The sequence below is a fragment of the Miniopterus natalensis genome, chromosome 7 (assembly GCF_054644295.1).
Source record: "Miniopterus natalensis isolate mMinNat1 chromosome 7, mMinNat1.hap1, whole genome shotgun sequence".
NCBI classification, from domain to species: Eukaryota; Metazoa; Chordata; class Mammalia; order Chiroptera; family Miniopteridae; genus Miniopterus; species Miniopterus natalensis.
In genome coordinates, this window is record NC_142087.1 from 51,493,773 (window position 1) to 51,520,065 (window position 26,293).

Below are 26,293 nucleotides of genomic sequence, written 5' to 3' on the forward strand. Positions count from 1 at the left end.
AAGACGGCCACATGAAGATGGAGGCAGTGAATGGCTGCCACAAGCCAAGGGATGCTGGGGCGACCAGAATCTGGAAGAGGCAAGGAAGGATCTTCCCCTAGAGGCTTTGGAGGGAGCACAGCCCTTCCAATGCCCTGATTTTGGACTTCTAGCCTGTAGAATTGTGAGAGAATAAATTTCTGTTGTTTTAAGCCAGTGAGTTAGTGGCACTTTGTGATGGCAGCTCAAGGAAACTAATACAGCCACTAGGGTGAACATTGTTTTTCTTGGGCCTCTCAGCTTTCACCTGCTCCCCCTACTCTTGGTAACTGCATCTGATTTTCCTCTCCCGCTCTTACTCCATGTGCTTTGCAGAGCTGACTATACCCGTGGATCCAAAATTGAGCATGTAGCCTATGCATATTCTGTGTTCCTGGCCTCAGCAATTGCTCTAGGGATGACTATGTAACCCAGTCATAGTCAATGGTGAAGATGGAAAACCGGAGCTGCTGCAGCCATGTTGCTACCATGAGGGACAACCTATCTGAGACTAGAAACAACAAAGATGGAACAGAGTAAAGAGGTTTATGAGAGAGATCCTATTTATCTACAAGACAATTAACCACACATAAAGCTGGCCCTACTGTTAGAATTTTTAGTTACCTGAGCTTGTAAATTCCCTTTGCTTAAACCATTTTGACTACACTTTCTAACACTTTAAGAGATTTTTGTGTGTTAGATTTCCCAATTCTTGGCACTGTCCATCGTCAGTTTCTTTCAGTAGTCACTGAATGCCAGCTCACTCTCTACTGAGTCACTTCTAAACTTAAAGTGGAGTTAAGCTTTTGGTCTGCCTGTTACACTGATTACCTAATGAGTGAAATGCCTTGAAAATTCCCAATTCAAGTTATCACTGAGGGGAAAAAAAAGTTAACCAGGTTTCCTTATCTCTAAACATGTAATCATTAGGTACTTTCATATCTAGTACATACTTAGTCTTACACACTGCAGACTGCAATACAGAGGCCTTTAGTTAGTTGTATCTCAATGGTCTGATGGAGCAGACAAAAATTCCTTCACATTTTCCTGGAAAATTTATGCAGAAGAGTGTCTCTGTTTATATACAATAAATGGATTTAGATTAGATTGGATATACTCTTAATTTTTGTGCCATTGAGGTGAAGCTATTTTTTTGTTTTTAAACATTCTTAAAGATAAGTTAATTATAATAATATACTAAATTTTACATATTCTTGTGTCTGCACAAATTGTGCTTCCAAGCTTTTTGGAAAACTCCTCTAAAGCAAGTAAAATTCTAAATCTTAAATTTATCATGTATAGTTTATTATATATACATTTTTTGGTAATTTATGAAATGCTGGTTTGAAATTGCATATAGAGTCAATATATTACATTAATTTTCCTCAAGCTTTAAGCAAAAACAAAATATTACTACTCTGGTTATATTTCTCTTTTCCCTTTGTTGGAAGCATTATTTATGTTTTCATCAGCTCAAAAGGAAAAAAATGCAATTTTTCAAGTTCTCCTAAAGGTAAAAATACACACTGACTGAGAAACAAAGAGGGAGAAAAAACACCCTCATGGATGTGGGTGTACTAATACCCTCATTTTATAATCCTTACCTAATGCCTCTTCCATAATTCCATAAGGTAAGAAAATACTTAAAAATTCTTTAAGGTCATGATTTAGAAGATACAGGTTCTCTCTTGATCATACATTGTACTAGGATTTTTAATCTTCTTTGTTTTCAAGGTAAAATCCAAAATTATCATACATCTTATCATTGGAATAGAAATCACTTTTGCTAAAAATTATGCAGTTATCAACAGTTTATCTGAATGTTTAGATTATGTAGGCATTAATAATTGTAACTGTTTATAAAATATGATTGCATAATGATATATAATTTAATGTTGCTATTAAGACTTCAGTTTGGAGAGGATGTGTCTCCATTAATGCAAAATTTAGCCTACTTACTAAACCAAAAGTAATATTTTAAAAACACAAATGAGTTCCTCAGCCATGATTCCAAAGCTTGCTTGCTTGCTTTTTTTGTTTTTACCTATTAATACTCTCTAGTTTATATGGACATAATAGATTTACATATATATACGTAACTTCCAAGAGCTACTTTTGTGTGTAAGACACAGTAGGTACAGGCATATAAATAAAGAGGTAAAGAGTAAATAAGGACAAGTCATTTATTTGCTGAGTACAGACAGCATACATACCTAAAATAAAACAACAAAAAACAAACAACTACTGCACCCAGTTTACAGCATCTCAACCTTTCTCTTGTTAGTAACACCTTAAAATATCTTCTCCCCACGGAGCAAGGCCCTGGATACACAGTATCTACCTATGGTCAATGGCCTTTAAACATGGATTTCTTAGGAAATGAGTACTTAAAACTCAGGTAAGCACCGAATAAAGGAGAAAGACGGCCACCACTGAGGAACAATGTGCAGACTTGTATATTAGTGTTCAAATGTGCTGCATTTAGGGCAGAACTTCCCCCACAGCCTGCGGTAGCACTTGTAACAAGCTGTTCTATTCAGCCTGCTGCTATGACAACTATCCGGGGGCAAATGTCAGGTCAGCTCCCAGCATCTGCGTCTCGCTATAATTGCTTTGTCAGGAACCTAATAGCTGCCGCCTTTTTCACGCCGCATGGCGAAAAGCAGCAGCGTCCAAAGAACAAAATGTTGAGACATTCTTTGTTGTCCTTCGCTGGCCTCCACCCTAAACCCTCGGTTCCTATCACGTTGTATTTGTGACTTTCCCTGTTTGCTGCTAAAACTGTGTTTACTAGGCTGCCAGACAACATTGCAAGTTGCAGGATTAATTTTGGTGATTCCTGCTGTTTGGCCACACCTTACCATTCTCAGTTAGCGTTCCTATTGTGTTAGCAGGCTCTTTCCTTCCCTAAAACTGACCTTTTTGCCCCGCTACATCAAGCCACGTATGGCTATTGAGTGAGTGGTTACCCTAATCCTAGTATATAACTAGGATATCTTTGGGGGGCAAAGCTGTTTTAATTCTCCAGAGTAATGTAAAAATTGAAGAGCCCATATTCCAAAAGACACCTGGAGGCCATTACGACGTTAGGTGGATTTACCATCAAGTCCTAAAATATGTTGCGCTGGTGGGTGTTGCTACATAGAGAACTAGGAAAGGGACTTGGTTTTGTGGGCTGAGATTTGACCCAGGAGGTGCTTCTTGAAGCAGGTATATTTTAAGATAGTTGTGCAAATAGACACAGAAGTAGAACTGGAGCCCCCAAAACCTGGGCAAAGACAGATGGTGGAAAGAGTCAGGATGTGCTTAGAGGATTAAGAATCCCGCTGTATATCCAGATCCCTCTAAATCCCCAAATTGCCATTTATACAGAAAGAAAACAGGAGCTACAGTGAGGCACTACATTTCCTCTTGAGTAGTTTGTAGTCATAAATAATAATAGTAATGTTATATACCTCACTGAGTTTTGGGGAAAAGATTAAATGAAAAAAATGTATGTGAAGTCAACATTAAGGTATCAGATAATACACGTATATTAGTATAATTATATATGTATGTTTCCCATACATATCCTGATTTATTTCCCAAATATACTTGAGCTGATACTTTGAATGGTAAAGAAATTGGAATTTCAACCTGAATTGGGGTATCTGAAACGGTTTCAACAAATTTTGTTCTTAGAATATAAATGACCAAGTAAATGGTAGCTCAGGAAATTAATTTAATGTAAAAAAATACAGAAAGAATTCTGTATTGTTAAAACCTACTTCAATTCAGGATCCTATATAAAGAATTAAAGAAAATACATGGATAACTGGGCAGTTCCCTAGAAAGAAAATTTTCCTCACACATACGGAGACATATAAAGTTTGACAGCTTTAATGGACTTCTCAAACTTGCTTTATAGGCAATAATAAATGATTGAAAAATGCAATTGAATGAATGTGACCTTCTGAGTTCTGCATCCCAAATAGTATTCAAATTCTTGCATGTTATGAATGTATGATGGCATTATGATTTGAAATTTATGAAGCATTCTGATTTTCATTACTCAGAACATTACCCTGAAATCAAAAGGGAGCTAAATTCTTTGTACTATGTTGGTCTTTTTTCTTCTTTTTAAAGAGAAATTCTGTTTCTAGTGAAATATGGAAAAATCACAGAAGGGAGGAAGGAAGGGAGGGAAAGAAGGGAGGAAGGGAGGAAGGGAGGGAGGAAACGGGGGGAGGAAAATCTAAACTGAAAACAAACTTTTCTAGGCCTGTTTCTTATATAAAATAAATTTATTGAATTTAGTGGTGTGGAAGGCTCTTTGTAGCTCTAGTTTTTAAAAATGAGTCTAATATGTCCCATAGTAAAAATGTTTATCATTTCAAAGAGGCTCTTCTTTTGAAAAGTTGTGACTCGGCAATCTCCAACTTTGTGCAGGTGCATATATATATATACATATATACATATGTGTGTGTGTATATATGTGTGTGTGTATATGTGCATGTGTATATGTGTGTGTATGTATGTATATGTATGTATATATACATATACATACATGTACATACATACGTATATATACATACACACACACACACACATATATATATATGACCTCCCACTGCTGCTGAGTCTCCAGGCTCTGTTTTCGGAAGGCCTGAATCACAGGCTACCTTCTTCCTCTAACTCCGCAGGTCTCCCCACCTGAAAGCAGCTATGTAGCAAAGATAAAGAAATAACCAGTAGGAAACACATTGGAAAAGAGCTTTAACTGCTGTATTTGATGGGAATCATAATGCCTCTGGGATTTAGATAAACTTTTCACTTACAGCTACGTATTTTATCACTTAAGTTTATAGTCATAGCTATGACTTCTTTTGTACTTTGGCTCTCTGCCCTCTTTCCAGAACCGGGACTTAGATTTTTCTAGAGGATTTGGGAACAGAGGCTGCTCACAAACCTCAGGGATGAAAACAGTAACTGTTCCTGCCATGTGCTGAGAGTTCCCTGAGTGTCCTTGATATCAGGGCTAGAATACACTATTATGTTTACTTCTCTTTTTTTAAAAAATATCTTTTCATTCCAGAGAGAGGAAGGGAGAGGGAGGGAGGGAGAGAAACATCAGTGATGAGAGAGTCACTGATCGGCCGCCTCCTGCCCATCCCCTGCTGGGGATGGAGCCTGAAACCCGGGCTTGTGCCCTGACCGGGAATCGAACCCTGATCTCCTCATTCAGAGGTCAATGCTCGGCCACTGACCACGCCTGCCGGGCATATTATGTTTACTTAAATAAAGCATAACAACAACAACAAGATGGAATGGTACTAAGATGTGTTAAATGAGAAGTTTGATCTTAATGTAGGAATCTCACTGGACTTTCAATGTAATTGTGTAATTTAAAATCCTATTTTGATCTTGCTTGTATTCAAGGCAAAACACGAAAAGGGGCTTATAAATGAATGTGGGTTGGTGTTTGATCTATATAAGCATCAGTTTTCTCTGGATGAAAGGTGCAGGTAAGGACTCAGAAAATAGTTTTGCATAAACACCTACAACAGCGAGAGGCATTTTTCCTTACATCCAATTAGTGGGGTGTAAATAAAAACAAATATAGGTTATCTTTTAGTCTTCTGGAAACCAACTGGGTCAAAGCAAAAGAAAATTTTCAAAAATATATTGACAACAAGGCAAAGGACACTGAAGATGGGGCTTCTTCATGAAAGGTGAGAAGCTTATGAAATTGAACCATTTTCGCAAAATTGATTAGAAAAGATCAACATTGCTGGCAAGAGTACCAGAATGTCAGGCTCATTTCAACATTATGAACAAGAGGCAAATTACCAAAAAAGCAAGTTGACCTTCCTCAGGATTTTCTCTAGGACTCTAGAAGGTCACCTGTCCTGTCACCTGTCCTGAAATACCTATGCCTATAGCTAACTAAAATGTCAGCACTGCACAGTCTTGAGTGAAGATTAACATACAAATCCACCATCAAAATTTACGATCAGAAACCTTTTGTTATAAAATGAAGATGCACTGATATTTTGGAAATATTCCACTAAAAACAAAAGTAAAATCATGTTTTAAAAATGCTAATCCTCAGCTACCTGGAACACCCAGCTTTTTAGAAACCCTGCTTTCCCCGGGTGCTGAGTAACAGAACAGTGTGTGCCTTGAGGCACTGGTCTCATTGTATCCATGACATGGGTCATGTCAAACATCATAAATTTCTTTAGGAAGTACAGTCCAATTTGTCAAGCTATTATATTATCTAATTTCATAATAAATTTGTGACCATGGCTAAATTTTCCCAGTACACACAATATTGTTTTTCCAGAGCAACTAATGAGTTTTTAAGTAGTTAAAGAGAAAAGACAGGGCAAGGAATGAACAAATTATGAGAAAATAAATTACAAAAATGAATATATTGGGATAAACCAAATATGTCAGATTCTTCATTTATCTGTGAAGCCTAAGAATAGTTGGCTGTAAAATAAATAATATTAACAAAAATGCTGTCTTCACAGAGAACTGAGTACACCATATGTTCCCCTGACTTTGGCACTGAGAAGTGTATCAACATATCATGTTGAATTTCTCTGTCTGAATTCTAACCACCTACTCATATCCTGACATTTATCAACTTGAAATTAATAACACCCTAAGCTAAAGACGTACCTAAAAATAAAAAAATAAAAACACACATTTCAATACAAATGTGGGTGGATTCTCAATGAAGCCAGAACTCCCAATAGTAAAGTAGGAGGAGTAACAGAAACGCAAAAAACCAGAACCTGAGGCTTGTTCCTGCATGCCCCCCAAGCCCATACACACCCCCAAGAGAAAGCAAGCTTCTCAGCTCCAGAGTCCCCTCCACAGTCCACAAGGGAGGGAAACCGTGTGAGGGTCTCCATGAAGGGCCAGGGAAATGGGGCACTGCACCCCCCTGCTCAGGCGTAAACGCAGATCATAGAAGGCAAATATCTACATTAAGGAAAAAATTTATACGGAAGTAACCTGACTCTCAATTTAAGAAAAAAGAGATAAAAATTCATTGTTTGATGAAAATTGTATGTCAGCATTTCAAGACACACACACACACATACACAGACAGAAAAAGAGAAAAAATGTAATATCGTCTCATTTAAATAGCATATGCCCAAAAGTAATTATGGAGATTAATCTGCCACAAAATAACCGCATGGTGACAGGGGATTTCTCAGGTAAAAATGGGCGCATTGCAGGATTCCTGCTCTTCCGTGACACACTAGCTCAGCAAATGAGGAATCCAAGTTTACTGTTTTCCTCTCGTTTTGGCTTATGTAAGTATGTACAACCGCCCAATGAAAAATGAAAGCTGCCTGTGTCAAAGATTATGTCTTCACCATGGTATTTTAGTTTTAAAATACATCCATGACCAGATAAAAGGTCTGTACAGAAACTGACATGGCACTTACGGAGCCATATTTTAAAATTGGTACCTACAGTTACATTGCTTTTAATAATACGGCCTCTCCTTAGTACCCTGACACAAGGGAAAAATCATGAAGAGATCCAGTTCGTCTTGAATTCACCACGAGCAAGGAAACGGAGGAGCGGGAACTATGGGCTGGCTAAATATTCTGGGTCCCGGGCCGTGGTTTCACGCCGGTGTGCCAACAGTGATTTTCTTTTGTAACTTAGGGACGCATCAGCTTCTAGTATGTTTTTCCTGCTTCCTCAGCTTTTATTATGTCACAAGCAACTAACCATTTCCTCGCCCCTTCTCCCTCTTCCCCACAGTGTTCTTTCTGACAGAGTTAAAGTGTCACATCACAACCCAATATTGATTCCCATCTGTCCCTGTCAGCTGCCATTGTCCCTCATGAGGGCTGTATCTGCTGTGTTGCTGCTGGGGAAGCCCTTGACCACTGGTTTGATGTGACCCCTTCCACAGAACTACACCCTAATTTGACTGGAAGAACCAAGTAGAGAAAAGATACTAAAGAAGCCCTCGCATTATTCAGAAACTTCAGCCAGCCTGAGAATAAAAGATATGTCATCTCAAAAACAGCAAGCAGATAGGAGATAAATCACCAGCAAGTAGCTGCTTGTAATCGCTCCCACTTTCTGCCTCTGTGTTTTCAGATAAATTGTAACCAAGGATATTGACATAGCTTTGTTTTTTGAGAAAATAGCAATGAGATAATATCCAAACAATAAAGGTAGAGAAAAAGACAATCTTTTCATTTGAGCTATGTCACAGTGTTATACAAGTGAAGTCTGACATTGCTCATCTCTTCGAATTGTCAGAGTGTGGAAGACTATCCTAGATAACATAAAAATTCTAGATTTTCCTGTTAACAGGAAAGCAATGCTGAACATATTCTATCACTCATTGCGGATTGACCTCAGTTCTGGGAAACCTGATTCCTGATGAAGCCTAAGGTGCCTGTCCTTGCCACTGGCTTGATTCAGGGCCGAGGCTGCACACTAACAAGCCGCCCCAGGATTCTCGTGCAAGGTGGGCTTATAAACATCCTTAACGTATCCATAGCACCTTTCGTTGTCCTAGATAGAAGAGCTTTATAAAACCCACTTAATTCACCAAGCTTCGTACACTTGGAAGGGCAGGCGTATTTACAGCCCTACATGTGGCTAACCGGCAAGCAGCCAGGTGTGTGACTTAATAGAATCCAGGTTTTAACAGCCTAGTTTTTGAACTTTTACATACCCACAGAAAGGCAAGGGCGAGGTGAAGAATCTCTGAGTCCTGGGCAAAGTCTCAGAATTGTGAGTTAGGTTAAGAATGCTCACAGCAAAGAAGGATGTCATTGCCAACACCCAGAACAACTCTGGCTATCTCTGCTTGTGCAAGGGTTTAGATCCAATTAGGAGAGGATCCCCCCACCTCCATGCTTTGGCGAGAGGTTCAAAATCACTTGGCAAAAGCCTCTGTGTGGCATGCCGAATGAAATTTATAGAATTCATAGCAAGAAGTAGGTTTGAGGCTGGCCGGGCGTGGCTCAGCAGTTGAGCATGGACCTAGGACCCAGGAGATTGTGGTTCGATTCCCAGTCAGGACACATGCAAGGGTTGCCGGCTTGATCCCCAGTCAGGGGCATGCAGGAGGCAGCCGATCAAATGACTCATCATTGATGTTTCTATCTCTCCCTCTCCCTCTCCCTTCCTCTCTCTGAACTCAATAAAGATATATTTTTTTAAAAAGTAGGTTTGATATTTTAAAATATCATTAATATATTTTTAAATAAAACCCCACACTGCACCAGTGTTCACATCCCCTGAGGATGTGAAGCACTTTGGGAAGTGTGTAACCTCTTTCAGGCTCACACTGAGACAGAAACATCATTCTTGGAATCATTTTGCTTACTGGGGAAACCTGGATGCCAGTTACGGAAGAGGGCAAAGATCTTTGTGAATAAAGCAGTTTTCCAACAGAAACCGCACTGTCAGAAACACGGCGAGCAGAGGCACAAATGATATGAGCCTGAAGAGTTTGTCCCTGGACATGGGTTTTCCCTCAGTGAACGCAAAAGGTACAGGGTCGCGGGGAGATGGTCAGTGTCTGCCTCGTGTAATAGGAACTTACACTGACTTGCTCGTGCAGCTGAGCAACCTTGGCACAAATCTTCCTACTTCTCTCAGCCTCAGTTTCCTCATATGTAAACAAGAATAATATCTGCTCTCATACGGTCGTTGAAAATGCTAAATGAAATAAATGTTTGTAAAGTGCCTATTAGGATTCCAATAAATCACAAAATGTATTTTTTGTCATTTCTTCCATGTTCCTCATGTAACCCAAGCCCACTGAACCCTTTTAGGCCTGGAAAGAACATTGCTATGGGGTATAATACTGGGCATCCCACATTCCCAGGTGACAGGGCCTTGCAATAAATGAGGACATAGAGGAAGAAATAGTTGCTATGGGAAGGTGGGTCAAGGACCATTGGTCCCCACCCATTCTCCTCCCTCCCCCTAGGGCAGTAGTGAGATAATGCCCTCCTCCCAGGGCATTATTGCTAGCACTTTTTCTTCAATGGGCAGAGCTCTAGGAAGCAAATTTGAGCTCAATTTAAAGACTATCAAAATGATTACAGCTGTCTGACAATAGGACACGGCTTTTAGTAAAAAGTAATCCTTTAGTACTGGAGGTGGAATTTTCCTACCACTTGAGGTATTCAAGTAAATGGTGAATGTAATACATCTTTAAACTTATTAAATGCACTATGCTTTCACATGCACTACCTCATTAAGTCCTCCAGATAAACCTATGAATTTGATATTTGTATCCCATTTTACAGATGAGGCCAACAGTGCTTAAGTAATTGACCACATCCTGGTGGATGACCAGCTCTGAGGGCTGGCGCAGAGTGATATCATAGGTAGTACTTAACATGAATCAGTCATAGCAACTCTATATATGACTGATACTATGCAGGGATATTCTAGAGTGTAGACTAGGTGGATATATGGCAAGATGACAACCAGGAGAGCCCACTCAATCCCAGAATCCTGCCATTCCAATTTCTAGAATTATGATCTTTTCTTAAATAGACTTAGTCTGATTTTAAAACTCCTATATAAGAGATAGCACTATTAAGGTTTTTGTTCTTTTTTTGTGAAGTTTTACTTAAATCAATGCAGCAGAAAAGCTAGAACATCAGTTAAATCTTTCCTAGGCTGAATTTATTGACGCTTAGTATTTGCCAGGCAAAACCTAAGTACATAACATAAACCTGCCATGTAGAGTTCTCACAACAACCCTGTGGGATTAGTACTGTTATTTTTCTCTTGCTTATGAAGAAACTGAGGCAGAAAGAACTGAAATAGTTTTCTGAAGGACACACAATTAGGAAGAGTAGAACTGAGAATCAAAACCAGGTGAATTTAACCCCAGAATATGCAATCTTGATCACTACACTAGATGGTAGGGTGGGCAAATGTAGGTTTACAGTTGTTCATATGAAAATAGTACAATAATTAATAAATTAAGACAAGAATAAACTCTGTGCTTGGCATACTCACAACTGTAAACCTACTTCTGCCTCACCATTTGTAGTATTATAATTCATTTTAAGTAAGATAAATTTTAGAGTTATAATAATGATAAAAGTCACAACTGAGAACATGAATGTGTGAATAAACACGGTTGGTGAAGAATTTTTAGCCAATTCAAAATCAGCTTTTTCATATAAATTTTATCCGAGGCTAATACTACTTTTTATTTAAAGCCTTCACCTTTTGCATTGTTTAAAATTGTTAGCACGTGCCATATTAATTAGAACATAAAATGTAAAAATAATGCCATTCTGAAACACTTTTCAATATTTAAGCCTGGAACAGAAAAAAATTATTTATCTTTCTATTTTCATTTTCATTGGCTCACAGGAAAAATAAAATTGGATTAACAATTTAATCTTCTCATCCCATCCTCAATTAGAAATTTGAAGCACTCTGGTCATTTGTTATAAAAATAATTTAAAAATAAGGATGCAGCATATTTTTATGCATAATATTTAAATTATGTATAATATTTAAATTATATGTTATAGATCATTTGTTGTAAAAATAATTTAAAAGAACGCAGCATACTTTTGTGTGTAATATTTAAATTATGTGTAATATTTAAATTATGTTATAATTTAGGTCTGTATTATGGACAATTAAGAAAGAGGGCTAGAGAGAAAAAGAAAACAAAGAAAGACACACAAGACATGAGAAGAGGAGACAGACAGATGCAGATAAACTAAGGGAAAAACCTAGTGAAATGTAAGTGAATAGTAAAGAAAAATTACACCCATCCACACCCCATGGATATGCCTCCTTAGGAAAGAGACACGGGAAGTTGATACTTAATGGGTGTACAGCAAATGATTCAGAGTAAAGGATTCATTAATGAGGAAGTAAACCCAGGGTATAGATTTTCATTACAGTACTTCATATTCCCATTTTATGGATTTCTCGTCTTTCAAAGCTTTCACCACTCCCAGCACAACCTATTGACATTTAGCAGTTAGACCAAAGGGAGTTAAAGAGAAGTTGATATTCATTAAAAATGAACATGATCAGGTCATTATCATAACCAATGATCAGGTAAATTTACACGAGTATTGTAAGTGATCAGTTAGGATCTCTTACTCAGATAATTAGCCTTCAAAGAGGGTACTAAACAGAATTATAACTCCTCAATTTTACAGCCGCCCATTTTCCACCACAAAACAGTTTGGTTGTTAGATCTCCATTGATCTCATGAACAATCATTTTCAAGTATTAAAAAGACACAAAAACTCTATCTTTTTGTACTTCAAAATCCATTGCTCTTCTACATAAATCAGACTAAATTACCCTTATTGCTCTAGCTGGTGTGCACCAGACAGCAAGCCTCCTCAGTACCTGTTGTTTATCCAGACGCATCCTCTTGGCGGCATTTCTACTCTCACTTTCACAGGCTGAAGCCAAGATACTCTCTGCAACTGCTGAAGTAAGGTGAGAAGGAATAGGTCGAGACTAAAAAAAAAAGAGAGAGAGAGAAACATGAAAAAATTATCAACAGTATCATTCACTGGCCAATGCTATTCTCAGAAGAGCTCAGAGGATATCCATTTATTTCAACTCAACTTATTTGAATAAAAAGAGGAAATGGAAATTGCATAGATGAAAAATGAAAGCTAGTTAGAGGTTAAAGCTCTAGTTGCTACACAGATCCATTCTTCATTCCTCTAACTCCGCTGTCATGAGTATTTAGTCTGCGCCATTAGGCTGGAGTTTGAACAGGCAGTGGAAACAAATGCTGACTGGTTTTGCAAATAAAACAAGTTCTATAGTTCTTTTATAACATATGACAAAACAAAAAAACAAGCGACAGTGCTGCAACAGAGTTGGGCAAAACTTGACAGACACTCAGACCATGTCAAACAATATTAATATGAAATACTATAAAGAACTACAATCTAAGTTGTGACAACTGATACGATTAAATCCTTTCAAATACTTCAATTTAAATACAAACTGAAAAGCCAGTAGTTAATACAACAAAAATTTTGATGTTTTAGATGTGAGATGTATTGTGTGCCTACATGTTTTATTTATAAGATGAGCTAATATTAATTTTAGGTACATGTTAAAAATCCATCTTCTGTGTAGCCCACATAGAAATTAACCCCCCCGACTAAACTCCTAATTAATTAAAAATTATTTCCATCTCTTCTTATCATTTGTGATAATCAGAAAAGTTTTCCATTCTCTTTTCCCATAATTACATACAAAATCATCTCACTGAGAGATGAAGTACTTAATGATATTGAACAGTTTTCTAATCAAGATAAGCAAATGAAAGATAAGAAATAACATGAAAATTAAACCAGATGAGATAGTGAAATATGAAATTACAAAATAAAAAGTCCTTTGGGAATCTAGCATATATAGCGGCGTGCCGCCTTAGGGTTTTCAGTCTCAATCTAAAATATTACAGATGCCATTTGTTAGAGGCCTCTGAACTAATAGAGACCTGCCCTTTATTTTTTTCTGGTAAATGAATGAATATGAGCATAACTTTATGGTACTTAATTCATTTGGCTAACTCGAGTGTAAAATGTGCTGTAACAAACTGAATCCTGGGTTTTATGTCTCAAACAATATTCTAGAACAGCTAACTTCAGACCAGTTTTTAACAGACACCCCTCAGTGGGATTTGTCTGGAGGAGGAGAGCAGCTCTGGAAGTGACTTCTGCAGCTGCCTCAAAGCTGCCCCCAAAGCAAGCTCGGTGGGGCACAGGCCCCATCTGCTAACCCTGTGAGACGCCTGAACTGACGGCGAGGCAGCTCTGACAAGAAAGCATGAGGATATTTTGAATGTCATTTTTGCAAAAGAGAGAGAAGAGAGACTCTGAGGTGGCAGGGAAAATGCAGGAGCAGCGTTTTGAGAAGGAAATTAGAAAGCTAGGACCGCGTGCCGGGAAGAGAGGGGACGGCTAAATGAGGTAAATCTAAAAGAAATTGCCATAAAGATATAAATCTCATTCTGTTTCTTGATTTCATTCTGTCCTTCAATGAGTATGAATAAGATAGTTTAGCCCAGAATAAGAAATATATTAAGCTACAAAATCAGCGTCTCATTAAAAGATAGCCACATCATGGCTTAAAAAATGTAACCTAAACCACATGGGACTTAGGTACACAATGTTGTCCTTTTTTGACTGAATTAAGTTTTGAAGCAAAGGTATTGTGGGAAAATTGGAATAAGAAGATTCCATTATAAAAAAAAGAAAACTATATACTTGATTGTAGCTAGCATTGTTCAGATATAAGTGCACATTCACACCTTTATAAACTATATTATTAGACCCTTCATCTGGTTCTAGGGACTAAATTAAGAGACCGTAAATAGAATAATTATTGATAGCACATGAAACTCAAAGAGATGTAGTTCTGTTCATTACCTTTATTTCCCTCTCTTTATTGGTTATCTCTATTCAAAATTAGGAATAATTTTGAAACTATATATAAATATATACTATGTAATTTTTAGACTGATTAAATTGAATAATAAACAGATTCCTTAAATGCATAAAAAATTCATTGAACAGAGAGAATACAAGGTAATATATCCTTTCAATTAAAATCAGTGGCATTTCTTCTCAAATTCTGTTTTAATTTTTAAAAATAAAATGGAAAATGACTTTTACTAGAACAGTACAACTTGTTATACATGATAATTTATATAATTCTCCTTTCAGAGAAAAATGATAGAGTTGGGCCTTTCCCAGATATATTAAATTGGTCTTCTCAAAAACTAGAATAATGTCCATGCTGAGTGGAGTTAGATATTTTTAAAGGTTACTGGATAACCTAATATGTCAAGATTTTATTAAAAAATCAACTTCGAGATAATTGGAAAGAATGCACTATTGCTTTAAGTGGAGAAAATAAGTAGAAGCAAAGATATATGATGAGCCATTGCCAGTAGGTAAATTGTATAATTTTGAAAATAGAGTTGTTCTGAGTTTACTATAGAATTATAATTTAGTGACTGTAAATAGCTATAGAAATCATTCAGAACAAGTTTCTTAAAGTTTGAAGAAATTGCAACCCGAACAGATTAAGTAATTTGTCAAAGGACAAATTGAGCTAGATATAGAACCCGTTTAATGTCTCCCAGTTCTCAACTCTTTCACTCTCTTTACATAATTTGTCATTAATAATATAAAATATCCAAGAAAAAATCCTGACATACAAACGTTTGTGCTTAACTAAAAAATAAGCCAACCAAATATAGCCCTTTAACTATTATAATCATAACAACTGATTCAAGCTCATTGAAGAGAAGGGAAAAAATGAATTTTTAAAAATCTGTATTATAGTTCAAAGAATATATATTTTCAAAGAATTTATTATATCTCAAATATATAATAAAATATGTACTTCCAAGTAGAAAACCAGAACCATAATTTAATCTTAAAATAAATATTAATAACTAACTTATATTGAGTGCTTAGGATGTGCAGGCATTAATACAAAAAGCTTAGATTCATTATATAATTTAGTCTTCCAAACAACCCTTGAGAAAATTACTTATATATTATTCATATTTTAGAAAAAAAATAAATTGAAGTTATGAGAGATTATGTAATTTGACCAAGATCACACAACTGTTTGTGGAAACACCTGGATTGGTATCTACATCTGATGATAAATTGGGACTAATCCCTAGTAAAGAATTACATATTCTCATTTTACAAGCAGGGCTTTGGTGAGCTTAAATAAAGCTAGAGCTCTTACATACTACACATTCCTGGGGAGGAATCCATTTACAGCAAAACCCATTTCACACTTAAGCAAAGAATATACTAAGATCTTTAATTCCTCTTTTTAAAGTGATTGAAATCCTAATATATCTCATTATTAATTCTTTAAACCCCCCCCCCCCCACTAACAGCACAAAGATAATATCTAACTTATCTAAGTTCTGCCACATGTTTCAACCCGATGCAATCTAAATTCACAGGATTTTCATGTTGGAACAACCGAAAGTGGCAAGAAATTACTGTCCATGAGACATAATAAAGCTGAGCTTCGTACCCAAAGTGAGAAAGGCCAGTGGAGAGGCTCTTTCCCCCTGGGGAGGCAATCCTGCTAAAAATCCCCCAGGGCCTAATATCGATGAGCTAATAATCAATGCCAGTGCTCCTCAGTGCACACGGAGCTCAGCTAGGCTGCACCCGTTAGAAGACACTAAATATGAAAGTCTTATTGATATTTTCCTCCATAGTTTGGCTTTTATATATATTTTTATAGCTCAAAAGTACTTACTAAGGAAATTAATCTTTTTTCCTTCTTTGAAAAACAATTTTATCACAGAGAACTTTAAAACTATTATTTAGTCTGAGTTCTGAGAACCATCTTCATGGGAACTCTCCTTTCCTTCACCACATTTGATTAGTAGAGAGCTTATTCTAAGTATCACTGCTTTAGGTCTCCTGGCAGACAATTAGCAAAATGTGTTAAGGGCTATAGACATGGATTCCTTCAGAGACAAGAGCTAAAGATACCCTTACAGCAGTAAGAGTGGCCATAGAACACAGAAGCTTCCAGGTAATAACTTGAGATAAAAAAATATTTTGCCAAAAAAATCAAATGCAAAGAATTCAAAAGATAATTTATGAAAACAATACTTCTCCTGGTTGAATAGAGCTGAGTAAATATGCTATTTATTAATATGTATATTTCAATATGTATATCTTAATATATCTTAATATACATATTAGATTTTTAAATTATTCAAAGTGTATATAATCTTACACTCTATATGACTTATACCTAGATTGAGAAGATTTGATACCGATTTCTTTCCCAGGATATAATTATAATGCTAAGCACCCCTCACTAATTGTCACTTCTTAATTAACTGTCATTCTCAACTGGAATGTGCTGATCTTTTCCCAGCACTGTTCTTATCATAATAATGATCTAGACCCAAATCAGGGTGGCTGTTACATTAAACATATGGCTAAACTGTCACATGGTGCTTTTGGAGTTCAAAAAATTCACACTTTAATTGGGACTTCAGATGTGATTGCTGTTGGCACAATGTAAATGTGTGTTTCCTTATATGTGCATGTAGATCTTACCACCACACCAACAAACTCTTCCAGTTTTTGGTCTTAAAACTACAAACTAAACAATGTTCGAGTCCTCTGAACTACTGCTGTATATTTAAGATGCTTTAGGATTTTTAAAATTATAAAAATGTACAAAGAAATTTAAAAAATGTAAGATTCTGTTCACGGGTCAATGTGGCAACACCCTCTAGACTCTAGTATTTCAGTATAGCTTAATCAAGTATTAGACAAGGCCAGATTGGGAGCAACAGTGACACACACCCAAGGTTATAAGTAGAATGAGCTCTTTCAAAATAATTAGAGCAAAAGATTCAGTAGTCAGAGTTTAGATAGGGCCCTAAATTAAAGTGGTTTCTTCTAATCTTGATATTTTCTAAAAATATATAATTTAAGAATCCCGTAGCTTAGATGATATGCATATCTTATTTCCCCAAAATGGTATACCTGCACCTAAAGGCATAACTGTTACAGGCTGTGTAGAAAGGGATCCTAAGGAATCCCTTTGATTAACTAGGTAGCGTCGTTTGTACACATCAGTGGAATAAAGTAACTGTTTAGCAACTAAGTCAGACTGACCTGGATATTATTGTGTAATCAACCACTTGCAATCTGTCTGACCACTTTTGCTATTTAATCTTTCTGAGCCTCACTCACCCTGCCAAGTATCATTATCTCTATTTTTTCGTACGGGGCAAAACTGAGGTTGTCCGTCAGTAAATTCTGAATAGAAAAAATAATCTCTATATCATGGGGCTGTTGTTAGAATTACTTCTGTGAAGTAATATACATAAAATCACTGATAGCTTCACTTATTTATTCAACAAACATATTTAATGAGTACTTTCTATGTGTCAGGAACAGTGCCAAGTCCAAAGACACGGAGATAAGCAATACTGTCTCTGCCATCAGGGAGTTTACTTTACAAGCTAGTACAATGCCTATCATGTAGGGTATAATACAAATCCAATAAAGTGTGTTTATTATAGACTCTCAACTCTTGGCAATTCTGAAATCCTAATATTGTGTAAACAGAAAGATTTTCACAAACTTGGAGCAAACTCAGTTGGCATAAAAAATGACGTGGAGAATACTTACAGTCTTTCTTTTTCCTACTTCCTGTGCATATTCATATGTTTTGTGGCAGAAATAATACATTTGTATATGAGATGTTTTCCTAGACCCCACTGTGAGTGTTATGTAATAAACAGAATGTATACTCTAGCATGTTTCTGAAATCTGAAAAGTTCTGAATTCTGAACCATAGATGATCCAAGATTTCAGATAAGGGTGGTGAATGTGGGTTAACACAAGTCAGCTGTCCTTACCTCATCCTGGATGGTTTTGGTGAAAATTCTAAGCAAAAGCATCTCAATGACCTGACTCTAGCCACATGATTTAGGATTAGATAATCATAGGAATTCATCTCTTTATTCCCAGTGACTGAACCAAAAAATGGATATATGATCCAAAAAAGGGCCAATCCAAGTCCTTTCATGGGAACCAGAACCTGAAGCTGGAAGACTTGGATTATAAATTTTAAGAATAGAAGTTAAGAGCTGCTGATGGCAACATGTCCCAATAGGCAGCAAGGACCCATCTGAGAAGTAAGCCAGTACACAAGAGAAGCCTTGTTAAGAAATGGGAGAGAATCAAACCCCTGATATTTGAGCCCATGGACCCAGCTATATGTGAGCCATTGGAATTTCCAGTTTCTGGAGAGAATTCTCAACTAATTCAAAAGGAATTTAAAAGTGTGTTTTTAACAAAAATGCTAATTAACTTGGGTTGAGGGTTTGATTATAAATATTTTACTATCAAGTGATGCTCTGTGCTTTGGCCTTAATTTTAAAACATTATTGGCCTTTAATAATGATCTTTCACAAATACATGGGGAATTATAGATGACACTTAGGTATACTTATATACTTATATAGTCTTATAGTTGACATTTAGAAGTCCAGTTTAGCTAATGCTGTATGACAATAACTCAGATCAAAATAAGATAAATGAAATTATCAACCACAATGGCATGTTTTCATTTAAATAAGTGACCACTTATTTAAATCTCCATTAGGAATCACCTTTCAATTCTGAAAATAAGTGACTGTATATACTTATAATTATTGTGGATAATGGCATCTTTTTCCCTAATAGTTTACATGTGAAACCAAAAACTATACAAAATTATATTCATACACTTAATATCAGTACCTATTCACACTAATTGCCAAATAGATGAAAATATTTTTTATATAGTGTTTCAAGAGTTAAAAAGAGAGTTAAAATGAAATGTTATATAACTATTTTGTTTAGAGGAAAAAAACTCCCAAGAGATTTAAAATATATTAGGCTAAATTTTCAGTCAGCATTAGCTTTTAAATTCAAATGCCAATTGCAGAATACTGTGAAGCACATAGTACACAATAAAAATTAGCTTATCTCCCAACTAATTTCTACCACAAAGTAACACATTAGTAAATATTCATCCACTCACTCATCTTTCATTCAATGATTTTAATTCAATTGAACATGTATTGAGCAGCTTCCATGAGCAACTAACTGCGCTATACACAACATTGTGGGTGATACAGATATGCACAAATTAAGCAGCATAGTACTCAAGAAATATGACTTTGTATTAGGGAGCTAAGGCCCATATATAAGGAACAGTAATATAAGACAGGATAAAATAAAACTACAAAAGAGGTACCACAATTAAAATTTGCACACAGAAGAGAGAGAGATTTAAGGCTGCTCTTAGCTAGAAGTGAGGGTTAAGTAGACAAAGACATAATTGATTCAGTTCTCCAAGTAGTTCAACAGATAAAGACAGTGAGGGTTTCCCAGTGAAGGGAACTGTGGAATGAAATTTCAGATTAAATTGCATTTTATCATGTTCCTCAGATACCACGTACTGCAGTAGGTAGGCATTTTTACATTGTCACTTCAAGTGCTCCTGGTTTTCATGTGTAAGATAAGTGCCATTTGTTTACATGTTTTCCATAAATAAATTAAAGCTCAGGTTTACAGGGTCCACAAGTAACAACTGGCAAAGCACAGATAAAAACCACCATAAAGTCGGGGAGATTTCCTTCAGATTTCCTCACCAATACCGCTCATTTTCCAAGGTCTCCCTCTGGGCTCAGTTTCCTGCTTCTTAAAGGACCCCTTCGTCCATCCAGGGCTGGCCTGGGCGTGGGAACTTCAGTAGCTGTCTGAAGTCTCTCTCTCTCCCTCGCTCTGGAAGTAGCTTTGGCTGTGCATTGACTTGTAGATTAAAAGTAGCTTCTCTAAAAATTTTGAAGGCCTTTTTCTTAGTACAAGAAGTGTGTTCATCCTGTTCTTCTGTTTTCAATAATCTCTCGTTTCTTCCTGGTGACATTGAAGGGCGTCTTGGGTCTGTGGTTTTTACTGTGATATACATAGGTATGGATTTGTTTCTATGTATACTGCTCAGGACTGGCCTATTTCTCTGTTCCCAGGATTCAATGGTCTTCTGAATTCTAAAATATTGTCCCTCCTCCTTTGTTTAAATGCTGTCCTTCCTCTTAAGTTCTCCTCTGGAATGCCTCTTGGCCATGTCCTGGTCATTCTCTTCTCCGGCTTAACTATTTTTTCATATTTCCCTTCTCTTTTTTTCTGTAATTCCCATAGTTTTGTGTTTATGGATTTTCTCTTTGCCTGAATCTTCTACTTAAGCCACCTAAGGAAGGTTTTAATTTCAATGCTTACAATGCCTATTTTATTTCTCAGAGTTGTAAGTAGATGTTTTAATTCCCCTTTAATAGAGAAGTAGCCCTCCCAGGGTACGAGCTTTATATACAGTGTTCGGTTCGTAGTCCTGCCTAGTCACAAACCAAACTCCATGTCTCCGGAACTTGAGTGGGTGTTGAGACCCCACTTTCCCACCTTCCCGTCTGCCACCCTATCAACTTATGGGTTTACAGGTACAGCTATGAGTTTTCTATTAATGTCATGGCCTGGGAATTTCCTTTTCTTTCTTTTGAGCTTAGCAAGGTATTTTTAAAAATATTTTACTTAGAATTTGTATTTAATTGTAGAGGAAAGGGGTGTGTGGGGGGGGCACTCCTTTAATTTGAAAAAAGGCCCCAAATTTTATAATTCTCAGGCACAAACCCTAGTTCTGTGTCTACCTAGGAATAGGTGGTAGGGAGGGGGCAGGAGACAGAACCGCGTTTAAAGCATTATTCAAAAACATAGGTATGAGTTAGACAAGGCTAGGACTGTAAGCCCTTACTCTGACAGGGGAGTAGACAGGAAGGTAGAAAAAGTAGGGTCTGACTACGCAGCAAAGGAAGAATAAATAGATTTCAATGAGGGGTAGGATGCAAGCTGTAAACGTAATGAACAGTCAGATCTCATTCCGAGGTCACGAACACTGGTGTAAACGACAGCAGCGGTGCTAGTGCCAGAAACAGGCAAGTCAAGAGGGATTTGCCAGTGACTTGGTGGATAAGGTGGGCCGTTGGTGAAGGGAATGGGTGATGGGGAATATAGAGACTTCGGTGAAGATACAACAGCACATTTGTCAAATGTCTGGCTCACATGTGGAATGAAACGCCAAAGCTTTGTAGATGACGGGGATTCTGCTTGGAGAGTAGGGTAGACAGGGGCAGGCCTCTGCAGCTGCGGACAGGGTCCTTGCGGTGCATGGCCAAGCCCAGAATCTTAGGAGGTGCCCAAAAGAAAAAGAAAAAGAAAAAAAGAGGAGGGGTGGAAACAAGAGTCTCAACAGAACGGGGCCGGTTTAGCTGAGGGTGCAGTCCTTGGATGCGGTGCAAATGCAGTGATGTGATCTTCCTAGGAACCAACTCAACCTGGGGAGAACCAACCAGAATTTTGATGGAGGGGCGATCAAGAGAGCCAGAGACGATGGGTTTGATCTGTGACTGTAAAGTGCTCTTTCAAAGAACTCAGCAAAGAAAGATGGGCTCAGATTGTGAAAGAGGAGGAGTTATGAATGAGCTTAAACATTTCCTTGGACTCTGGAAACTTTTTGTCTTTTTCACAGAAGAGGAGAAACTTTCTTCTCATTGAAGAAGAAAAACTGAAAATGTGGGAGAGCTGGGATGGCTGACGGAGCAACGTCCTAAATAATACTGGCTGCACAGGCTCATCAAGTTTTAATCAAGATCTTGCATGAAGGACCGGCTATGTTTCTGATCAAATTTTTAGTTTAAAGATGCGCTCTAATTCATTTTTTATGGTATCTCTATTTGGTAAAGAAGGAATAGCAAATGTCACTGTCGCTTTTGCAATGCTTCTCATATCAGGAAAGCTGTGAATTAAAAACAAATTCTGATCCCTCTTACTCTGGGCTGCATTAGACCAGTAGAAGCAATAGATGTAATTAGTCAAATTCTCTTAAAAATGTGCTATTTCCTAAGCATTAAAGATTTCTTTTCTGATGAAAGAACTGTAAGATCAGAAGGTCAGATATCAAAAGTACTGAAAAGGGTATTATAGGATATAATTAAAAACACATACTAAGAATTTAGAAGGTGGCGCGAAAGTATGGTGTTTCCATAATTAGATTACTTACATATTTGTTTTTAAAATTTATAACTCAGTTTTCCCCTAAAATAGATATCAGAGCCACCAAGGAAATATGCACACTGAAATAAATTAAGCAAAAAGATAATTGGGACCTTAGAAAGACTTTGACTCTGAACTTGCTGATGGCAAGGTACAAAAATGAACATACAAAGTTACACTAAGGATTAGTGATGAGAAAACATAAAAGCACTCTTTCCTCAGGAGAAATAATTTTTTCTCTTGCTTTACCTTCTAGAAGAAGTTTCTGAAATAAAGTCTTTGTAGTGGACATTAAGTAACCTAGTGGACAATGTCCTTGGCAAAATTTTACCCAAAAAAAATTGCATGAGACTTATTGCTTCAAATACATAATATTAAAATGCCAGTAAATAGGTCATTTTTCAAGAGGCTGAGTTTTCTGAAATCAAATATCTAGGATATTTGATCTAAATTGGTTATAGTAGCAAAATCTGAGATATAGGAGGAATGAAGGACTGAGAGTCTAAGAAACTATCTTCTCTAAATATTTTCATTTGAGTTTTGTAAAAATGCATTAAACCTCTGCAGCATGGTGAGTCTCTAACAACGCAAACTCAGAAAACAAAAAGAGAAATCATATCACATAACAGATGATACTCAGGTGCAGGCCAACCCCACCTTTTTCATAAAGCTTTGTCTCTATGATCTTATCTATTATAGGTGCTCTTGAAGTTAAGATCAGGACACCTTGAAGAAACATTTCTTTTCTGGAACAATCAACAAATATTCTTCAAAAAAGTAGCTGAAGTAGTTTGCCAAAGCCACACAATAGAATCAATAACAATTTGATATATTTGTCTACGGATTAAGTTAATGGCTGTTTAACTCATTGGATTTTTTAAATCTAATGAAAACTAAGACAGTACTCTGGATCAAACTTATTAGATTTATTTCACAAAACATGCCCTTTTATATTCAACACTGAGGATTCTATCATTTGAGATGTTTGCTAACAATGTATTGTTAAAAATGTGAAAAATGTGAAAAATGTGTAGAAAAGTATCATAATACAGTTATTATACTTCATGTACTATAGAAAATATAGTGATGACAGAAATTTTGGCTGCTTAAGCAATCAAGATCTGTGGGGTCTGGATAATTCCAGTTAAATAAAAATGTATAAATATGTACTCTAATTATTGTAGGCAGTTAATTAAAAGTATTTGTGTTGAAATGTAAATTCTTGAGGGATAATGTAGAATAATTAAACATGAATAGATTTTGTATTAATGACAGCAGAAAATTAGTCAAAGTGAATGCCAAGATTCTCAAGTATGTTACTAAAATATTGTGTGATAAAGCACTTCTATGGGAATATGTCTTTGAATTTCTTAATCAAAGTCAGCAGGAAACATACAATTCAATATTTCACTCTACTTAAGGAGTCTCCTGGCTTAGACATCCCAAATAACTGGAAAAGCTAAGTTTATTGAATGCCCCTTTCATTTTATAATACAGAATCCCCTACCAAATAATCCTAAACCATTGTAAAAATATATTAAAAACTTCTTTAGGTTGCCTTGTTGATGTGTTGAGTATTGTACAATACTTTGCACGTAAAAACAATCACATATTGAAAATGATACATTTTTTCATGTCTACCTACACTAAACACAACAGAAAAAACATTTTTTGTTTAATGTCTCAATTTTTTAAAATACCCATTGATAGTATATTAAATTTAAAAATTATGATGACAAAAGTATTCATGTACGATATTTAGCTGTGATCACTATCTGTCCTACTCATGCCTTTTCCTATCTGTTCCAGATAATGACAACTATTCAAAGTGGCGCATAATCCTCCCCAAGCTCCATGACAATGAAGTGATACATAAGACAAGTCAAAGTTCCAACTGTCAACTAGATGGCAGATTTAATCTGTTATTTCCAGTAGTGCATTACTGAGTAATGTACAAAAAATGGGCTAAACTTCAATATCAATTTTCATCCATGTTGTTCATTTAACATTTAATCATATTAGGCCTTGTATTACTGCTTAAGCATTTCACTTCCTGCAACTTGTCAACTCAATGAATCACAATAATCAGGGAATATGTTATATTTTCCTAATTAACAGGTCAGACATCTCTTCTATTTCTCCTTATTAAGTTGTATAATGTTATGTGCATTATGCATCTATTAAATAATGAGTGAAAATTATTAAATTTAAATTTAGTAGCATTCCTCTACAGCATAAGATTAGTTTATAAAACCACTTGACTTTGAAGTAGTGAACTTTGTCTTCTGTGCACAGCACGAGGTTTACAACAAACAGATGTCCACTGAAGTAAATAAATACAATCAATGAGAAAACCCCCCGATGTCTCAAATATGCATCAGAGAAATTAAGAATTCTACATGACAATGATTTTCCTCTCTAAATAATGATTAATGAAAAACGATCACCATGAAAAATAAATTTTACCAAAAAGAAGAATCTCTAAACATTAAAAGATTAGGAAGAAAGGGTAATGCCAGATGCTATTAAAATAAGAAATATTGATATATAATATTATCATCTTTATTGTTACTGAAAAAGTAAAGTATATTTTGTACTTCGTGCTCTGAATAAGACACAGTTTTAGTTGGAATTTCACACCAACTGCTTAGTTGTCCTGAACCAGATCAGATGTCAGTGCCAGGATTCTGGGCGTTTACACCTGTTTAGATTTCCTTTTTGTCTGTCACCTCTCTCCTCCTGGGTAGGTGATAATTTTTTAATAATTTTGTAATGAGAAAAATAGCTTTATTTGTATATCTCCTTGTCTCTTATATCATCTCTATTGTCGTAATTCAGTTTGATCAGACACAGCCACGCCATTTTTATTTTAAAATGACTTGTGTACCACAGCCTTGGATTTCCATGTAGCTTCTGAGAAATAAGCAATTACTTAAAGAGAGGGTTCTCTGCTTGTATAATGGAAACATTCTGGGAAGCTTTTCTCAAATGACGAATTAAATATTTGATTGATAATATTTTCAGAGTTAAGATTTATTTAGTGATTACTGTGTGACAGAAATGGCTGACGGATCTTTACATGTGACAGTTTATATAAGTCCCATAGCTTTCTAAATTAGGAATTGGTACCCTCTCAGAGGTGTCTGAGCACAGGCCGTTGAAGTGACTTGCCCGAGTCACGCAGCCGCAGTGGGGTGGGTCTGGACTCCCAGCCAGGCTCCTGGGGACCAAACCGTGTGCTCTTCAGCATCTAGGCGGACGACTGCCTCTCTACAAGAACAGTCATTTTTCTTTTCAAAAAATATCAATGATATTTTTACAAGCCAATGTAGAAAAATCGATAGTAGACAGTGGATTTGTTACCTTTGTCATTTCATTCACTCCTGAAAAATGATTTCTCAAATATGACATCCTCTGAAACCTCTCCTGTCCACACCAACTCCTAGCCCATCACATGGAATAAATGAGAGGCACAGATCACAGACACTAACTGTCTTGGCTTTTATGGAGCCAAGAGAGAAAAAAAAAAAATGGTTTCAGAAAATTTCCAATGCATTTCTGCTCACATACATAAAAAAATTAAAAAATACCTTGTAAATGTATGCACTATTTAT

General features: G+C 36.4%; 1 protein-coding gene across 3 annotated transcripts in view; it reads right to left on the reverse strand.

Annotated features, from left to right (window-relative positions):
- Window positions 1-26,293, reverse strand: part of NOL4 (nucleolar protein 4) — a 181,126-nt gene that overhangs the window by 49,118 nt on the left and 105,715 nt on the right. For all 3 annotated transcript variants that reach the window (XM_016195941.2, XM_016195944.2, XM_016195942.2), the window contains one exon: window positions 12,400-12,513. In XM_016195941.2, coding sequence (XP_016051427.1) covers window positions 12,400-12,513 — 114 coding nt within the window. The remainder of the gene's footprint in view (window positions 1-12,399; window positions 12,514-26,293) is intronic.